The sequence below is a fragment of the Podarcis erhardii genome (assembly GCF_964252035.2).
Source record: "Podarcis erhardii genome assembly, chromosome: 3".
NCBI lineage: Eukaryota > Metazoa > Chordata > Lepidosauria > Squamata > Lacertidae > Podarcis > Podarcis erhardii.
In genome coordinates this window covers 87,993,310-88,009,042 of record NC_138507.1, presented here as the reverse complement: position 1 = coordinate 88,009,042, position 15,733 = coordinate 87,993,310, and the positions used below count along the sequence as shown (strand labels likewise).

Genomic DNA, 15,733 nt, shown 5'->3' with positions numbered 1-15,733 from the left:
CGTAATAAACCATATCACAATGCTGTATTTACATTTGCCCCTTGGGGAAAGAGTCAGTCTTTTCCTAGGCTAAGTCTGTTTGAATTTTTAAAGAGGTGTACAAACAGCTTTTAAAAACAGCTCACAAGGAGAAATTGCATGTTACTTGGCAAAAACTCTTGTGATCTCCTTGGCCATTCACTTCCACCTTTTGCTGAGTGTACAACTTGTTTATTCACTCTCATGGGAGTTTATGAGCTGCCTGTCTTTTTCTCTCCATAGCCTGTAGGTAAGCAGTTTATAGTGAAGGGGTATCTCATTCTCCCTGTGTTCTTCTCAGCTGCTTTAAAATTGGGCGCATTGCCAGAATTACATAGTTGGGATTCGGATAACTTGGGAACAGGAACAATTAGCTACCAGCACTTCCACAGCATGGGAGAACTATGTGGTGAGCCAGTATTCATCCCACTGGCACTCTATTGAGATAGGTTTGGGGACTTGCCTGTAATTCAACAAGACGTTTTGGGGAGAGCGAAGGAAGCTCGATGCAAAGATGGGACCCCTCTAGCTGGCTTTGGAATGGCAGGCAGGCTGCCTACAGTCTGTTTACGCAGCTAAGAGCTGGATTGAGTCTGACAAGCGTGCATTCAGCATCTCGGGAAAACTAACCACTGGCATTCTCTGTACAAACAGTCTGGTTTCTGTGACCAGAGTTGAGCCAGCTTTGTCATGACACGCAGGCTAGCTGAGGCATATGGAGAATGACTAGAAGGGCCTCCTAATTTGGACTTCAGGCTGATTGCATGGTTCCCCTGAAGTCAGATAGCATATAAACAGGCAGAAGGAAGTGGTTGGAGAACACACCAAGGAGGTGTTGAGGAAATGTAGCCTCCACTGCCACTGAGTGCTGTGCAAAGAATTAGTTGTGCTGCATATTTCCTTAGCATATTTCCATGCTTCCCTTCACTGCTTTAAGGGGATTTTTAAAAAGTGATCTCATTGTTTCCCTTTGACATCTTGCTTCACATAGGCTCATTGGCAGGAGAGTGCGCGGGGGGGGGGGGAGTTTGGCAATTGCAAAAAGCGAAGTATAAGATCTATATAGCATAGACATCAATGAGAACTGTGAGTTGGCAGCACTGGATTATAGAGCACAGACACTGTCTTTTTAAGCCCCTCATTTCCCTAATCTGTATGTTGTGCTCCTTCCTCTTCCTGCATGTATATGCAGTTGTAACCAGGCAGACCTGGAAGCACACTCCCCAGCCCATGATAGAATGTATATTCACTGTGCCTTATCCCTTGCAAAGTACTAGGGCAATGCTTTCCCCCCTTCCACTGCTAGGATGGCCATTGTGGTCAGCTCCTCTCCCGTCACATAAAATGGAAAGCTAGCTGCTATATTTCAAGCTGTCTGAAATTTAAAGAGGCCATCTGGAAAAAAAGCAGAATATTGGTGCACATATAGCATAGGTTTGCTGTCAAGTGAACAGGAGAGAGTCCAGTTTAGTTGGAGGCCCGGCTCTATTGCTTGCTTAACCTCACGTTTAATCCCAGACCTATGGAGAAGGGCAGGCTTATCCCTTTCAAATTCCACCTGGTATTTGGTTGCAGGTGGCACCCAACTAATATTTCCCCATTTCCCCTCTGCTTGTTAATGAGCATCCTGGACTGCAGGGGTGTGGACCCCAGCTCTCTTTGTCTGGCCCTTGGGTCTCTCCTCAAGCCATTCCCCACTCATGGTCCCTGCCCTGCAATCTCCTTTAATGTGTCCTTGAAATGTGAGGATGCCTCTTATTTATCTGGGAGAGAGGGATGTGTGTGTGTGTGTGTGTATGAGAAAGAGAGAGAAACCTCTGGCTCTTCATGGCTGGAATGTAGCCTACTGTAGAAAAGCAAGCATCACATCCATAGCCCCACCCACCTTTTGCCTCTGCACCTCCCCAGCCCCCTGGCATGCCCTCCCCAGCGAGCTGCCTATGAAGGGATGCAGCCCTTGGCTGAAAACCACTTCCCCACTCCCATTGCACTGCCTACTCACGTCACCTATAGGAAATTCCCACAGATCATTTGAGCATGTGGCAGGCCTCTTCCATCACTTTTTCAGCATTCTTGATCCCTGGCAAACATGATGGAATTTTAACCTCCAACCTCTGGCTGGCAACATTCCAAAACGTATTTGGAACCTCTTCTTCTGAATTACTTTGTCTGTGTTGGGAGAGAAGGAAGTGATATTCAGAATCTTGTAGAGAATTTGCAGTCCAGGGGAACCGGCTATGAATACATCCATCGTCATTTATTTGTGGGGCAACTGGCTGTAAATCCACGGTGAGGAAAATGGTGCTTGCTAAATACACTTCTCCAATCTTTTTGAAGCTGTGGGTTAAACCACAGAGCCTAGGACTTGCTGATCAGAAGGTCTGTGGTTCGAATCGCCGCGACGGGGTGAGCTCCCGTTACTCGGTCCCTGCTCCTGCCAACCTAGCAGTTCAAAAGCACGTCAAAGTGCAAGTAGATAAATAGGTACCGCTCCGGTGGGAAGGTAAACGGTGTTTCCGTGCGCTGCTCTGGTTTGCCAGAAGCGGCTTAGTCATGCTGGCCACATGACCTGGAAGCTGTACGCTGGCTCCCTCGGCCAATAAAGCGAGATGAGTGCTGCAACCCCAGAGACCTAATGGTCAGGGGTCCCTTTACCTTTTTATACTCCTGGTCAAGCCCTGTACTGTTGGACCAAACATGTTAAAAAGTGGTGCATTCCTTGCGATACAAGCTTTCCTGGTGGAAGGCAGCTGTGCTGCAGGAGTGCTCTTCTGATATTGAGAGTTTTTGCTCCCCAAAATCAGAGCCTCTGAGTGCTCCAGCATTTCTAAAAGAAGGGACACATTCTCTTATATGAAAAGACCTTGAATCCTTTGTAAGGATTCATCTTAAAGACATAGCTGGTCTGTGAGCTGAACTGCACCAAGCCTTGCCTCATCTCTCTGCTGCTGGAAATGAAATAGGACTGCTGGGGGAACAGAAGCTTCCCAGGGAAGCAGGAAAAAAGCGTGTGCTGAGACTTCTTAAAGGTACACATCATTAAAAAGAGCTTTGGCTACTGCTTTACATCCCCCCCCTTCTCCCTCCCTTGCTCATAAAGAGAATTGCTGCCATTATGTTTAACAGGCTCCTTTTGACTTGGTCCTTGGCACTGGACACTGGAATTGCCACAGCCAAGGGATTAATGAGAAGGGCAGAGAGGGCTGGTTCCCAGTGGACTTGGAACTGAACCTGGCAAAGCTCCCAGCCAGAGCAAAGGTAACGCGTGTCAGCGAGGGAATCTGAGCTTGCCGCAGCAAAGCTCCAAACATGACGTGTCTGTTGTTAACACAGCGAGAGCTGGCAACAGCAAGTGACTGCTTTTTATCGTAGTCGCTTAAAGTTTGGGCTACTGCTCCAAAAGGAGTAAGTCTACGTTGCAGCTTACTTTCCCATTCTAGGGACTTGGAAGAAGGAGCTGGCAACGGCTTTGCATCGGGAGTAGCATACTGTAAAAAAGCCTATGACGGCACCACAATTCACCGTACTTACTCTTAGCTAGTTTAATGAGACACTGCTTTGAGCTTGACAGAGTGGCATCTCACTTTCTGAATCCCAAGGGTATGTTTGGGGGAAGGTCTGTAGCTCCGGGATAGATATCAGCTTTGCTTGCAGAAGATCTCTGGTTCCCTGGCATCTCCAGGTACAGCTGCTAATATCCCCTGCCCGAAAACCTGGATAGTTGCTGCCACTCAGTGTAGAGAGTATTGAACTTGATGGACCGATTGAGTGGACATGAGGCAGCTTCCTATATTCCTAAATATATGCATGACCATGAAGCCAGCTGCCTCATGAGTGATCTTGTAAAAGTAAAGGGACCAACTGGGGTTGCGGTGCTCATCTCACTTTATTGGCCGAGGGAGCCGGCATACAGTTTCCGGGTCATGTGGTTAGCATGACTAAGCCGCTTCTGGCGAACTAGAGCAGCGCACAGAAATGCCGTTTACCTTCCCGCTGAAGCGGTACCTATTTATCTACTTGCACTTTGACGTGCTTTTGAACTGCTAAGTTGGCAGGAGCAGGGACCGAGCAACGGGAGATCACCCCGTCGCGGGGATTCGAACCACCAACCTTCTGATTGGCAAGTCCTAGGCTCTGTGGTTTAACCCACAGCACCACCCGCGTCCCAAGAGTGATCTTGTCGATGAATATATTTATGTGGGCTACAGTATAGAGGGCGACACAGATAGCTTTCCCACCCCAGGCCACCAGCCTTCTAGCCATCAAGCAAGCTGCTTCTCAAACAATTTTAGAAGGGATATTTGAGGTTATTGGGTCAAGCCCCCTTGCTCAGGGCAGGAATCTTGCAACTACAGAATCTCTGCTAGACACAGAGCCTCTGCTGGAGTATGTCCAGTGGGGAGCCCAACACCTCTCTAGGTTCTTGCCATTGGGAAGCATCTCCTAATGTTTAGCAGGAGATCCCTTCCCTGCAATTTTCATCTGCTAGTTCCAGAATTGCCCTCTGGATGTGTGAAATAGAGAACAAGTCTGCTCCATCTTTTAAGTGGCAAGTCCTCCGGACATTTGAGTGCATGCTATCATGTTTGATGTTAGCCTTCTCTCCTCCAGGATAAACATGCCCAGCTTTTTCAATCATTCCTCATGGGCCTTGGTTTCTAGACCATAGCTGTCAACTTTTCCCTTTTCTTGCGAGCAATCCTATTCAGAATAAGGGAATTTCCCTTTAAAAAAGGGAAAACGTTGACAGCTATGTTCTAGACCTCTTGCAATCTGGTTGCCCTCCTGTTTGTTTCTCGAGGGCTGCAATTGCTATTCAGACAAAGTCAAAAGCATCTTTGGGTGCATTCAAATGGCTGGGTACAGGGAAAGGTGCTCTCTGCCTTTCAGTTGCAGTGTGCTGAAGCTTAGTAGTGGAGTCTTAGTTTTGTGCATGAGTTCATGCACAAATTAGAAGCTGGCCTCTTATTCACAGTCCAGTGCATCCTTTGGATTCCTCATGGATCCTCATACTTATTCTTTTTTAAATATGCTGATAGCCCTTGTGACCATGAAGAAAATTGTTTTAAAATGGCACCATTATCTGCTTGAGATTTGATATAGGGGAAGCTTTTTAAAGACAGAAACGGGAGCATGTCATTCTGCATGCTCCATCCTTCCCCACAGACCCATTTAGTTCCTGTTCATTCCTGCACTGTAGATTCTCACTAGTATTCCACGAGTCAGCATTTCTTTCCACACTTCTTGTGTTCAGTTAGATGATTCTAGAATAGGGAATAAACTAGTAGCTTTTCAGAATGGCTTTAGTAGCCATAATTTAGCCCTGTGCTGAAAATTTCTTCCATCCCCCCACCCCCAAATCATTCTCTTGTCAAGTGATAATAAAAGAAAGTGCATTTGAAAATTATCAAAGAGGAGGGGAAATGTGGGTGAAATTTTGATGGGTGGGGGTACAAAGTTTTTGCTGGACTGAGGGATTTTGTGATTGTCTTTTCATTCTGCAAGTCAACTCTGATGATCTGCCTTCTGCAGCCTTCATATGTGCCTGTGTTTCCTGAAGACTATGGCATCAGCAGCCGATCTTTCCTGTAAATGGAAGCTATCTCCCACCCCCCTGACAACCATTCATTAACTTTTTTAAAAAGTGAAGCATTTTTACTTTTAAAGAATTGGTGTGAAAATATTATATATTTTTAAGTGGCCAAGGATTCCCTTGTAAATAGAAGCAGCAAACACACCAGCCTGCCCAGCTGCCTGCACTTCAGCTAAAGCCCAGGGAGGTCACTCCTGCCATGGAGCTTTTTCAGATTAGGAAGTGCTGGCAGCCAGGGAGAATGCAGGGCGCTGGAGTAATGGAAAGAAAAACACAGCTCCTTCAGCCACCTCACAACAATAAAGTCTGCTCAACCCTGCACTCACAACTCTAAAGCAGCCATCAAACAAAGCATTAAAATGGAAGCCCATTTTTTGGGAAAGAAAACTTCTGAGAAATCGAACAGGTTTCTGCACAATAATACCATGTTGGAGCAGAACACTCATGGAGTATAATTCTGCTCTGTGATAGAATTTGGCTTTCCGGATTGGTGGATTTCTTCTATTTGAGCCTCATCTGCTTCTAGTGGTCTGCAAGCCAGCACACACCTATTCAGTTCCATGCACCTGAAAGCAGCTGCTTTTTAATAGCTGGTAACTGGCCTGGCAAATTAAGTAAATTTCATTATCTAGAAGGGTATGAATTTATTTATTTTTCTTCCCCCTCTCTCTCTTCCTCTGGTTTGTGGGGGGTTATAGAACTCTGTGTAAAATTCCTAGTAGCTTCTCTCATCCAACAAACTTAACAACCCTGTGTTTTTTATTTCCCTAGAGGCAGCGTCATGGTCGTTCCCACTGCTCCAAGATGCCCTGCAGGACCGAGCTTGTTTAAATGACGGGAGCCACAGAACTGGCCACTGGCTGACTCCAAGAGCAAGTTTATCCAAACAGATGGGGAAGACATTCCAGAAAAATGTCTTTATAGGACATCATGCTTTGCCAGGAACTTGTTCAACAGGACAGCTTGCAGCAGGAATTCTGCAAGCTCAGCTTCACAGCCATTGCATTTGCCAAAAGAACTTGAGCTCAACTTTGGCAGCAAAGTGCCTTAGGACAGGAACCTCTCTCCCTCAGCAGTCTTTTCACATGATTAGAGGCATTCACTCTGGGGTGACCAGGAGCCAAGCAGAGGAGAAGAACCAGGGACCTCTTCCCAGCGGCCAATTTCTTAGTGCCTCAGATCGTCTAACCCACATTGACCAGGAGGGCCGTGCCTCCATGGTGGATGTGGGCAGGAAGCTGGATTCTGAACGGACTGCAGTGGCCAGTGCTGTGGTCCGTCTGGGCGAGAAAGCATTTGCCTTGGTGCAACAGAACCAAATGAAAAAGGGGGATGTGCTAGCAGTTGCCCAGATAGCCGGGATTCAGGGAGCCAAGCTGACCAGCCAGTTGATTCCACTGTGCCACAACGTCCCACTGAGTCTGGTGGACGTCTTCCTAAGTCTCGATGAGAGGAGGCATGCAGTGGTGATTCAGGCTCTGTGCCGCACCTATGGGAAAACCGGTGTGGAAATGGAAGCCTTGACCGCTGCCAGCCTAGCTGCCTTGACCGTCTATGATATGTGCAAAGCAGTTACTCACGACATGGTCATTGAGGAGGTGAAACTGCTCAGCAAGAAAGGAGGGCAAAGAGGAGACTTCCAGAGAGGCTAACATAGGTCTAAAGTTTCCGAACCAAGACATCACTTGCCAGTCAGCACCATCACATACTAGGAAGTGAAGATCTAGCTGCTGGGAATTACAAAGCACAACTTGAGTTATCAATCATCTTGGCAGCTGTTTTAAATGACTTGACTTTCCTGTATGAAACAGACATCATCTCATTTGCCTGCCTATGTAGTAAATGGGCTCCTTGGCAGTAGTGTTGAAGTTCTCATCTTCCTAGGGTTTCTTTGGCTTCCTGAAGTGTAGCTGTACTGAGCACCTTAACTATTTTCAGTGTACAAGGCTACAGTCCCCACTATTCATGGCTGTCCATCTTTTGGCACCTGCACTAAAAGCATGTGCACAATAAGATTTCCACTGATGTAGAGTAATATGATCCAGAACTAGGAATTCAGGCAGAGACCAAAAAAAAAAATAAGTGATTAGAATTTTCAAGCAAGTGAACAATGATTTTTAATACTTTGGGCCTAACACTGGAAAATATATACAATTTTTTGCCACTTTGTCCAAATAACACTTCGGCACGGTGAGAATAGGCTACATTTCATCCTTGAAAATGGAAAACAGGTGTTTGTCAACTAAGAAAACTGATGCTAAATACTCAAATTAGTCCCAGTAATGCTGTGAGACTCTTGCTTCCAGTGGTGTTGAATGTTAATGGGGCATTTTAATTCTCACAACAGAATTGTGCTGAACACGGCTGCTATTTATCTTCCAGTCGTTAAATGTTCTGGAAATAGGTCTCCCTTCATCAAAATTATTATTTTTTAAAGCTATAGGCTTGTTTCTTTTCTGCAAGATACTGGAAGGAATACAGTTTCGGGATACACACTCCTTTGTGCCAAATCCAGTCACTGGGCTACATTTCTGTCACCACTCCAAAACATTTCCATCCTGTTTCTATAGAACCTGCTGGATCACCAAATCCCCCAGGCTCTTCAAGGTAGCGTTCAAGATGATGGAATGTGAGTAGCACACTAAAATGGCAACAAATATAGGGAAACAGTATCTTCCAATTCCCCCACATACACTTAATAATGGTGTTAGGATGGAAGGATTTTAAGGCAAACCCAAGTGTCTGGAATTGGGAAAGCTCATTCTGAGCATTATTGGCCATAAAATTTTATCAGCAGGACTTAATGTTTAAATGCATCCTTCTTACACATACTGACCCCCAACTTCACCACATGCCCCCCCTCTCCTGTGTGCAGAGCAGTGTGTGCACATTTTTGTCTTTAGGAAAGCAATGATCATCCTGTTTATTTTTATTATTTTTTGCGAACTCCTTGACAATTAAACTTCAGAAGTGACGTTTTAAAACTTACAGATTAAAAGCTTGACTTTACATTTTAATACTTCTGCTGGTCTTCTTTCTTTCTTTCTTTCTTTCTTTCTTTCTTTCTTTCTTTCATGGTTGTTCTGAGGATATATGAACATTTGTTTCAGTCCTGCAATTTACCTGCTTTTCGTTTTCAGATTGTGTCAGGAATCTCATTCGAAATTTTAAATTGAGTTCTTTGACCTAAGATTGCCACACCATGGCATGAGGTCTTACAACATAAAAATCCGCCATGTCCACCGTAAATGCCTCCTATACATATCCCCATGAAAAGAATAAGAAGCACAGGAGTACAGCTGTGACTTGTGTAAAATAAGATGTTTTCTGGTTGGTCTTCTGATATACCAGGCATTGCAGGAAGGCATTGGCCCAGGGATGTTAGGAAACTGCTCCAATCTAGTTAAAGTCGATAACAAAAGAGAAGTTTCCCATGTGAGTATTTCCGTGACTTTTGCACCTTCAGCAATATTTGGCATGCAAGCTAATGTAGATAACACAGTAAACCGAGTTGTACACTCAACATGGAGACAATAATACAGCACCCACCTAACAAATGTGAATGAGTTCCTTTCTTCCTTTCTTTTTAAAAATTGAACTATATAAAGTGTACGTTTGGGGGTTTTCGCTTTCCAGTTGTAAAAGCATAGGCGTGATTTCTTTTAAAAGGGCTTGGAAATTAACTTTATCTCACGAACGGAAAACTTGCTACAAATGCTGGTTCTGAATACATTTGTGTTACTTTCTGAAAAACTGTCCAATAATTGAAAACAGGGTACCCAGATGTGGTTTTGTTACAGTTGCCCCTGAAGTTTGTCTGCAGAGGAAAAGATGGGGCTTCATGCTTACGGGTTTGGCAAAATGGCCTTTTGATCCATTTTTAAAGGAGGTCATTTTAAATTTAAAGTGAGTTGTTAAGCACATTTTCTGGTGTGCCATAATCAAGCACTATATGATTCTTGGATCTATCTACAAGTTTGGTATGTTTTCTAGATAATGGTGTACTTGGGATATAATGATTTACGCACAGATTTACTGAAGCACTGAGATTTTATTTTATTGCTCTAATGCACTTTTAATAAATAACAATTGCAAACAATGAGAGTATGTGGTCTTCATTATTCAGATATCTGTCTACTTTCTTTACGGGTAAAATGTTGAACATTGGGTGGGGAGTCATTAGGAATGAATGGGAACTTTCATAGAAACTAGAAACAAGAAAGTTTAAATTTACAACCACATTTTTATGCAAACAGCTCTGTTGGATTCAACCGAAAGTCCATCTAGTTCAGTGGCCAGCCAGATGTGCCTGGGGGAAGCCCACAAGCGCACTGTGAGCAATGGTGTTCTTCTGTTACTTCTGAGCAACTGGTGTTCAGAAACATGCTGCCTCTGTTACAGAAGGTAATATATAGCCATCATGACTGCTAGCTATTAATATTCTATTCATTGTTGGTGGCGCTCACTACATCTTGTGATGTCAAATTCCATATCTGAACTATATGCTGTGTGAAGAAGTACTTTCTTTTTGTCTAGCCTGAATCTCCCACCATTCAGCATCATTGGATCCTAGGATTATGAGAAAGGGTGGGAAACTTCTCCCTATGTGCTTTCTTCACACCATGCCTAATTTCATTGTTTCTAAATGTTTTACACCATGTCAACAATAAGCCAGAACTATCTTCTTGTCCATTAGGCTTGATGTCTAAAACCAGGCAAAATAAACATGAAAGGGGGATTGATGACGTAAGGGGAGGGTTAATTAACAATAGGTTTTCAAATGGGTGAGCTTGGATAGTTGACTTCAAAGACTTGGGATTTGATAAGATACCAGTAATTAAATTTATGGGATGCATAGAAAAGCACAAGGAAGAGCATAACAGGATTAAGAAGAGATGGTGAGGGCAGAAAATGTAATTTGAAAAGTGCTTATGCCTCAGATTTCTGCACACTTCTCTAAGCAATGTGTTACTAGTTCTAGGGAATAAGAAAAGGGCTGGTAATATTTGTGTTTTGCTAATTGTAGCAAGAGGAATAGAGCAAGACACAAAAGGGGTGAAATGATCTATATACTAATGTTCCAGTATCTATGACCGTTATTCTTGTTTGATTCTGAAGTAGCCTTCTCCTTTTTCAGGGGTTAAGGATGGTTGGATTAAGGGCGTCAAGGTTCCAAGTGCAGCTGCTGACACCATGAGGTAAACAAAATTACAGATTAATTTTAGCATTGTTGATTAATTAACAAGATAGCTGTTGTGTTTTTCTGAGCTCTCTGGCAGTACTGCTGAGTAAAACCAGACTTAGGTAAATGGCCAGATTATTCCTTGAGTATTTTACATGAATGGCAAATTTTATCCTGAAAGTATGTGCTGTTTTTGCTAATGTTTTGGACAGAGTGCCCTGGTTTCCTTTTACAGACCTCCAGGCCAATGTCCTTTTACTTCAGGAAAGCAAACAAGCCCGCTTTCCCTCAAGATTTAAGCTTCAATAATCTGTGGCTCTGCAGCCAAGTCATGGTACTCAACAGAAATATTAGAAGTTGTAACTGTGTGTGGCATTGGTTGTTGGCACAGATCGACTCGGGGAGGGGAAAGGGGAGGGTGTCCTCAGAGCTTCACCGAATGAACATAACTGTGGAGAGGTGATAACTCTTGCTACCCACAAAGTCTCGTGTCTCCTATTCTGGCTGGCAATTTGAGAGACTCCGTTCTGCCCAAGTCTACTCCCAGTTGTGGTCAATGGAAAAGGCAGAATGCTGCCAGAGCCTCTGTACTTTTGAGTTCACAGAGAATTCAGGCAAAGCTGTAAGAGTCCTGCTGGCACAGAAGGCAAGTGCCTGGACAAACCTTCCAGTGGTTCAGAAATGTTCTTGACACACAGCCAAAAGTATCGTACTTGCACAGTAATGGGATACGCGAAGAACCACCCCACAGCAACGAGTAAAAGACACGAAGGACTACACAAATACCTTGTGTTGGTGGTGAGAATGTTGGATTTGGGTTTGGATAAGGGGCACATTTTATTGCCTGTGGAGCTGTAATTGTGTAGCCTCTGAGGTAACCAACCGTTGGTCTTCAGTGGGTGGGTTGTGATGTGACCAATGTGGGGCTACCTGAGAGAACTATTTCAAGTAAAATTAGGAGCTGAGTTCTGCTGAGAGAGGAGACGAAGAGCCCTTATTGAATATATTGTCTTCCTGCCATTCCTTACCTGTTGTTCTAGATGCAGTGGTTGAAGCTGGTCTAAGCACTGGGCCAAATAAGTATTGGGGGGGGTGACAAGATTCTGCCGCCCGTCCACTATGAACTTTTATGCTTTGTTTGTGATTTGGCCCATTCCCAATATAGTGGGGAAGAGGAGTGTTGGCAATTGCTTTACTATAGGCTTACAATAACATCCAAAATCTCCCAGGGTGGTCCTGGCAGTGCCTCTAGAGTTCAGCCTTCTAGGACAAGGCGAAGGAATCTGTGGCCTTCCACATGGTTTTTTTTGGACTAGATCCGCCATCAGCTCTGACCATTGGCTGTGCAGGAGTAGGGCTGATGGGAGTTGGAGCCCAGCAACAACTGGAGAGCCATTGCTTCTTCGACCCTCGGCTTTTTAAAATTAAAATTCTTAAGACTCCTTTCTCAGAAAGACTCAATGCGTTGTACAAAAACGCAAGAGATATTTCAACCGAGCAGCGAAAGTAACAGTGCCATAATTGTTGCCAGTGCAAAGCAAATAGAAACATTAATTGCACCTAGCCAATAAGGGTAGTACAGTGGTACCTCAGGTTACATACGCTTCAGGTTACAGACTCCGCTAACCCAGAAATATTACCTTGGGTTAAGAACTTTGCTTCAGGATGAGAATAGAAATCGTGCTCCAGCGGCGCAGTGGCAGCAGGAGGCCCCATTAGCTAAAGTGGTGCTTCAGGTTAAGAACAGTTTCAGGTTAAGAACAGACCTCCGGAACGAATTAAGTACTTAACCCGAGGTACCACTGTACTGGAAAACCAGCTAAAGGGGAATGGCATAGATTGTAGTGCCTCATTGTGTTTCTTTTCCTGGAGCCTCTGGCAAAAGTGGAGCCAGAAAGTAGGAATGGAAGGAAGCGGCAGCATTGCATCGCTGCTGTAGCAGCTGTGTAAAGTGGTTCCACGTGGATCGAACCAGGGCCTAACTGGCTGCTGTATTCATTGCCGTGTGGTTCTGGGCAGCGGTTTTACATCAACAAACTGTTATTTATTTACTTTAGAACTTGCATTCCATGGAAGAAGATGCTCCAAGATAGTGAGATGGCTAAAATTAAATGCAGCTGGCAGAAGTGTGGAAGGTAGGGAGGGGGCGGGGAGAGATCCCTTTGGTGAAGAGAACAAGCATTGGCAAAAAAACACAAAACCCCCACCATTGCTTCTGGAAAATTTCCCTGCTCCAAATTAGGTAGAATCATCTCTTGCCCTTTGCATAACCCTAGAATTTCAAGGACTCGTCTTGGTACAGTCTGTTGTACTGTAGAAAGCTATCCTTGCAGTACTTTAGGGTGTGATCCTTCTACTTGAGATCAGTTTTTTAAAATCCAAAGTTGCCAGGTATTTAAAACCTGGGACTTGCAGATGCAAAACATATGCTTTGCCACTGAGCCGTGGCCCTTCCCTCCCATCTCCCCTTCTCAATAAACAAAGACCTGATTAGCATCTCTCAGATGATGGCAGATTTATCACTGCTGCAAAATAAAAACAGCATCCTAATGACTGCAAGCTTCCTCTCTCCTCTCTTCCAGATGAAATGTTTTGCCAAATTACTCTCTTGGCCACAGAATAGAATGAAGATCCAAATTCTGTATGACAGAAGCTCAAATCCCGTGCATGGAGCTCATAATGCAAATTTGGGGGATCTGCTTTATTTGTGCAATTGATTCTGGTTGCTGTATTTTAGTGTGGCAGATGAGAAATGCTGTTTAACATCTGTATGAGAGACACTGTGGTGGAGTGGGTAGCGGCAGACTAGGACCCCAAGTTCAAATTCCAGTCAGACCTGAAGCTCCTTGAATGACTGGCTGAAGGTTGCTATATCCCTGCTTAATTTACCCCACAGGTTTGTTGTGGGGATAATGGGGAGGGGTAGAACTACCTGTTACCCCACGGCTTACTTGAAGGAAATGATAGCCTAAAATGTCCTTTTACAAATGATGGTGAGAGAGATCATTCACCATTTGGGAGATAGGTGCCATCTATATTGTAATGAAGCTCATTCAGGGACTGAAGAGACATGAGTGGTTGTCTGAAATCTGTGATTGGTTGGATAAATGCTGTCAAACTGAAGCTCAACGCAGATATAATGGACATGTTGGTACAATACACCTCAGAAGAAGTCAAAGGTTGTTACTTGGGGGCAGTGCTTTTTTTCTAAAAAAACGTTTAGCGGTACTCTCATTTTCCTACTCATATTGAAATACTGCCCCTCAATGAGGTCAAACTTAGATTCACAAAATGTTTATGGGTATGCGTATCCCTGCATCCCCCCAGAAAAAAGCACTACTTGGGGGCATTCCTGTACCCACCTGTGGTCTGTTCTCCATCTTACATGCTATGCACACTGAGAAATTCACAGGAGAACAAGGAACCAGTCGCACTGACACATGCAAGCTATACTCACCTTTCCATTGGAGTACTGTAATATATGTGTTTTCAGAAGGTGTTTCAGGAATTTTGCTTGTCTGAAATGCAGCATCAAGGCTCTAGAAGGGCTTGGAATGGAGAATCTGGGCCTCCATAATATTTTCATGTGAAGCTTTAAACAGCAGGGAAACAATATTTATTTATGTGGCTGATAAGTAAGTTGCTTAAAAACAAAAATCAGGCAAAGGGGCTTATAAAGAAATCTTCCAGTCGGAAGAGTGAATTTTCGTTGAGAAGCAAACTTAAGTTTTCTTCAGAACCTCTCATTTGTCTTGACGGAACATCTGGTTTGATCTGCCTCATTCCTTCTGATGTAGCATAGTCTGTATGATGATGGACTAGTCCAGGAATGAGGAACCTGTAGTTGTCCAGATGTTTCTGGGCTTCACATCCCATCAGCCCCGACCAGCTATGGTCAATGGTTAGGGCTGATGGGAGCTGAAGTCCAATAACAACTGGTGGGCACAGGTTCCCCCAGCCCTTGGCTACTGTGGAAGGAAGAGGGTGTTGTCTGCAGACATCCAAGGCCACCATCTTCCAGAAGCTAAGCAGGGATTGCACTGGATAGGAGACCTCTGGGGTACTTTGGATTCCATGATGGAAGAAAGATGGAATGTGAATTTAATAAACAAATTTGGTTATGAACAGTAGAGGTTTGGATGAGATCACTGACAGATTCCTTTCAGGTCTATCTGTGATTCAGACACTATTATTTTTAGATAATCTCTCCTTCTGGGGTTCTAACAGGGCTGGAATGAATGTTCACCATATGTATGTTTCGTCTGCCTTTTCTCCCATGAGAAAACCCTGGCCCATTTCACTTTTACACTATGAAGCTTGTTTGATTGCCTCCCTTCCCTTTGCACAATTTGGATCTAGGTGTTTCTGGTTTGGGATAAAACCTAGACAGCTCAAATGGTTTCTGTGCCAGAATCAATTCCCCAGCTTCTCCTGCTATACTCCCATTCCTTTTCTCTTGCGGGATGGGGGGAGATTAATGGAGAACAGATAGGAGTTGGCAGCATCCACACCCAGAAAGAAGCTTGTTTATGAATGAGATTAAGATTGCCGGTTTGGAGTTTCTCCTTTTCACCCCATAGCAATGCTGGGACGTGCTTTGTCTGACTCCCACTACCCAGACTTGGCAGTTGGCATAAATGATTGGACTTGCCAAGGGGAATGCAGTCAGCTGTGGTTGAAACCCCAGACTGCTCCATTTGGAGAGCAGTACTTGTGGTGAGCTGGTGCTTATTGAGAAGTTTCATTTTTGTTTCTGCTGAAGGGCAGGAACGAGACCAGGATATGTTGCTCCAGACTCAAGATATGATTGTTAAGGAGCTGGAAAATCCATAAGGAATTAGATGCTGTTCCAGCTTGCTAGGGGCATTCTTTGAGTAGCCATTTTGTGAACTTTCTGAGTGGTTTCCAGAGCCAGTTGTGGTATTGTAGAACACGGCAAT

At 44.3% G+C, this 15,733-nt stretch overlaps 1 protein-coding gene and 1 long non-coding RNA gene across 3 annotated transcripts in view; one reads left to right on the top strand and one right to left on the bottom strand.

The window, feature by feature from the left end:
- The window catches only part of MOCS1 (molybdenum cofactor synthesis 1), a 33,980-nt gene extending 25,165 nt beyond the window's left edge, over window positions 1-8,815 (top strand). The window contains exon 11 of one of the 2 annotated variants that reach the window (XM_081854173.1): window positions 6,383-8,815. In XM_081854173.1, coding sequence (XP_081710299.1) covers window positions 6,383-7,263 — 881 coding nt within the window. In that variant the 3' untranslated portion in view covers window positions 7,264-8,815. The remainder of the gene's footprint in view (window positions 1-6,382) is intronic. The other variant, XM_081854174.1, reaches the window with a different exon arrangement.
- Window positions 4-6,375, bottom strand: LOC309337621. The gene is made up of 3 exons (XR_014154449.1): window positions 4,240-6,375; window positions 2,674-3,841; window positions 4-2,355 (listed from the first exon to the last, which is right to left on the bottom strand). It is a non-coding gene; the product is annotated as an uncharacterized lncRNA (long non-coding RNA).
- Window positions 8,816-15,733: the final 6,918 nt, after the last annotated feature.